At 36.1% G+C, this 3,403-nt stretch overlaps 1 protein-coding gene across 1 annotated transcript; it reads left to right on the forward strand.

Annotated features, from left to right (window-relative positions):
• Positions 1 to 354: 354 nt before the first annotated feature.
• On the forward strand, positions 355 to 2,836 carry LOC110729711 (BAG family molecular chaperone regulator 3-like). Its single transcript, XM_021909484.1, has 4 exons — positions 355 to 1,378; positions 1,468 to 1,724; positions 1,923 to 2,069; positions 2,182 to 2,836. Exons 1-4 carry the CDS (start codon positions 1,093 to 1,095, stop codon positions 2,587 to 2,589), a joined length of 1,098 nt encoding a protein of 365 aa, XP_021765176.1. The 5' UTR covers positions 355 to 1,092; the 3' UTR covers positions 2,590 to 2,836.
• Positions 2,837 to 3,403: the final 567 nt, after the last annotated feature.

Below are 3,403 nucleotides of genomic sequence, written 5' to 3' on the forward strand. Positions count from 1 at the left end.
TAATTAACATAATAAGTAGTATATTTTCATTCTTAGGACATGTTCTGATTTACTGAATTGAACTGAATTGATTAGAAGCTGAGCTGAACTAAAATGAATTGTTTATTAGAGAAGAAAATTAGGAATTGAACTGAACTAGAGAACATGTCCTAAATGAAAACATGGGTTATTTGGTTATATATTTATAAAAGAATATAATACAATTAAAAATACAGAGTAGAAAATAAAATATACAATCAATTTATAGAAAAAAGAAAAATAATGTTATTAATTATTTATGTACCTCATACCTCATCATAAGTTCAAAACCTTGGTTGGTTCGCTGTCCATCTACTGTAATATAATAAAATCTTTGAGGTCTCTATTTCTCTTTCTTTCCAGTTGGGGGTGTTGTTTTTGTGTCCCCCCTCTCTTCTTTGCGTTCTCTCCAGAAGTCTTTTACTTTTAAAACCCTTTTTTTCATAATTTTTGCAATAATAATAATCCGATTAAAAACCTGATTATTAATATTATTATTATTGTCATTAGTAGCGGTAATTGTTAAGAATAGGGGGGTTAGTTTGACCAGAACTGGGGTGGCTACTTATTTGCCCCACATTCAATTTTTATTTAGTTTCTCAGAAAGAGAGGGAGAGAGAAAGAGAAAGGGAGATCTGAGAGAAAAGTGATACAAATACAAGTAATTAAAATTAGAATTAAAATTTCAGGATTCTTCATTTTTTTTAAAGAAGAGATCTGATTATATATCTCTTTCTCTCTGGTAGAAGAAGATTGGTGTGGTTTTTATTTTCCTTTGTCAGAAAGCCACAGATTCTTTGAGAAAAAGTTGAAGCTATCTAATTTTCTGGTTTTTTCCCCTCTTCTAAATTAAACCACATTCCTTTCTTTAGAAGGTGAACCAATCGAAAAGAAGGAAGAGAGGATTTCTATAACTGGTTTGATCTAAGGTACTTCTTTCTTCTTCTTCAGTCACGTGTGACAGTTAAGGAAAATTTAGAGTGAGGTTTTTATTTTTTGTTTTGTACAAAAATACAAAAAAATTATAAAAAGGTGAACTTAAGAGGAGGGTGGGGATAATAATTTTAGGCGAAGATGATGCGTATGAGGACTAAGTTGACAGGGCTGTCACCAATGAATGGTAACACAGCCAATGGTGACCGACACCGAGGTGCTGGTGTTGTCAATGGCGTCGGCGGAGGTGTCGGTGGTGGAGAAGGAGAAGGAGGACCGGAGAATTGGGAGATGCGGCCATGTGGGATGTTGGTACAGAAGAGAGTAGATGAAGATCAAAATACCAAACCTCCACCAACTATTCGGGTTCGGGTCAAATACGCGTCAATCTACCATGAAATCCATATTAATTCCCAAGCTTCATTTGGTAAATTTTCTATTGTTTTATATATTTTTTTAATTGATGGAATTGGGTGAATTTATTGATTTATGAAATAATAAATTAAAAAATTGCAGGGGAATTGAAGAAAATGCTGGCAGCGCCAACAGGGTTGCATCATCAAGATATGAAACTGTATTACAAAGATAAGGAAAGAGATTCGAAGGATTTTTTGGATATTGTTGGAGTGAAAGATAAATCGAAAATGGTATTGGTGGAGGATCCACTTAGCCAGGAAAAAAGGTACCTTGAAATGAGGAAGAATGCCAAGATGGAGAAAGCAGCCAAGTCTATTTCAGAGATCAGTTTGCAAGTAGACAGACTTGGTGGTCAGGTAATTATATTAATTGTTGTTTTAATTACTTGATTTTCAATTAAAGTTGGAAGATTAGAAAGTATGATTGTCGGACAAATAGCTGAATTTTGGAAAATAATTATGTTTGGATTTGGAAGTGTAATGGAGAATGTTTGTATGACCTCTAAATCGAGGTAATTGGTGAATTATGTTTTAATTTGTTACTGTAAATGGCAGGTGTCAGCTCTTGAATCAGTGATCTTGAAAGAGGGAAGAGTAGCAGAGAAGGATGTTGTAAATGTCATTGAATTATTAATGAATGAATTGATCAAATTAGACGGTATTACCGCCGACGGTGATGTCAAATTGCAACGGAAGATGCAGGTAAACTTTCTGATACTTGTTACTCTAGTAGATATAGTGATTATATGCAGAGAGTAGAAAATTCAGTTTTTCAAGTTAGCTGTGATTTTTACATTTCTTAAATTTTATACAGGTAAGACGAGTTCAGAAGTATGTAGAGACTTTGGATGTGCTTAAGGCAAAAAACTCGACCCCAGCAGCGAATGGAGTTCACAGGACAAAAGAGAATTCAAATGGGCATGCCAGGAATTCACTCAATGGTAATGGTAATGGTAATAGTCAAGAGAAAACATCAAATTTGGGAAAACCACCTCTTCCCACCTCACAAAGACAAAGACATTCTATAGGCCACTCGCCATTACAGCCACGGGCGCAACAAGAGCAACCATCAAGGCAATCTACTTCCGGGAATGGGACTGTGGTAACCACACAATGGGAGACTTTCGAGTCTGCACCCCCGCTTATTCCCGTATCCCCTACATCGTCGGGATCAGGCACTCCAAAACTCATCAACCCCAAGTTCCCTTGGGATTTTGAGTAAGAGAAATTTATACATATCCCCCTATATGTTTTATGTGTGTGGATGTGAAATTTTTATTTTTATTTTTATTTTTTTCACATTCCGATATCTGTGTCCAGTTGGATTTGGTTTCAGTTTGTTCATTCTTTTCTGTATCTAGATTTTGTTAGTACCCCCTTATTGCCTCACCATTTGGGAAATAAACAGGGGATGTATCCATGAATATCGATTAATAATATGATAATGGCCCGTCTTATTTTACTGTTAAGACTCTGGATTCTTTAGATATTTCCCTTCTAGTTGTGGTAGGGGTGAGAAGTAGTAAAAGGTGTAAATTCCTGGTGTTAGTTATAAACATGGATGAATTGGTATAAAGCAATTTGAAAACATAGGCAAGGCCTTAGTTTGTTGCCGCTGTTTTGTATTCCTTTCTCTCTCTTCTATTACAAGCCAGTGCTATTATTGGTAAGTACCATTCCATAACAAAGAATGGTAGATAGCTAGAGGTAGGGAATATTATTGCTCATATATGCTTTGCTTCCTGTGAGGTTTACAATGACAGATGAGAATGTGAACCAAAAGTGGGGAGGGGGAAGGCACCACATTACTTACTTCTAACAAACCACACCATAAATAATCATAGATTGGGCTAACACTAAGTAGGGAGGACGAGGGTAATTTAATACTTGTACCTTCCTCCCAAGAGCAACATTTATGGTCATGGCATGCGTGAGATGGCACATGATCATCACGGGGGCCTCCATGTGCCAACAGGAGCACAACGCTAAGTGCCCCATCCCCAGTGCATTCAATAAATTACCAAGGTAATTAAGGT

This window comes from Chenopodium quinoa, unplaced genomic scaffold, assembly GCF_001683475.1.
Source record: "Chenopodium quinoa cultivar QQ74 unplaced genomic scaffold, ASM168347v1, whole genome shotgun sequence".
Classification (NCBI taxonomy): Eukaryota; Viridiplantae; Streptophyta; class Magnoliopsida; order Caryophyllales; family Amaranthaceae; genus Chenopodium; species Chenopodium quinoa.

Coding starts and splice junctions, on each gene's coding strand:
- LOC110729711 (XM_021909484.1), top strand. CDS start 1,093: ATGATGCGTATGAGGACTAAGTTGACAGGGCTGTCACCAATGAATGGT. Junction 1,725..1,922: donor TAGACAGACTTGGTGGTCAG/GTAATTATATTA, acceptor TGTAAATGGCAG/GTGTCAGCTCTTGAATCAGT. Junction 2,070..2,181: donor AATTGCAACGGAAGATGCAG/GTAAACTTTCTG, acceptor AATTTTATACAG/GTAAGACGAGTTCAGAAGTA.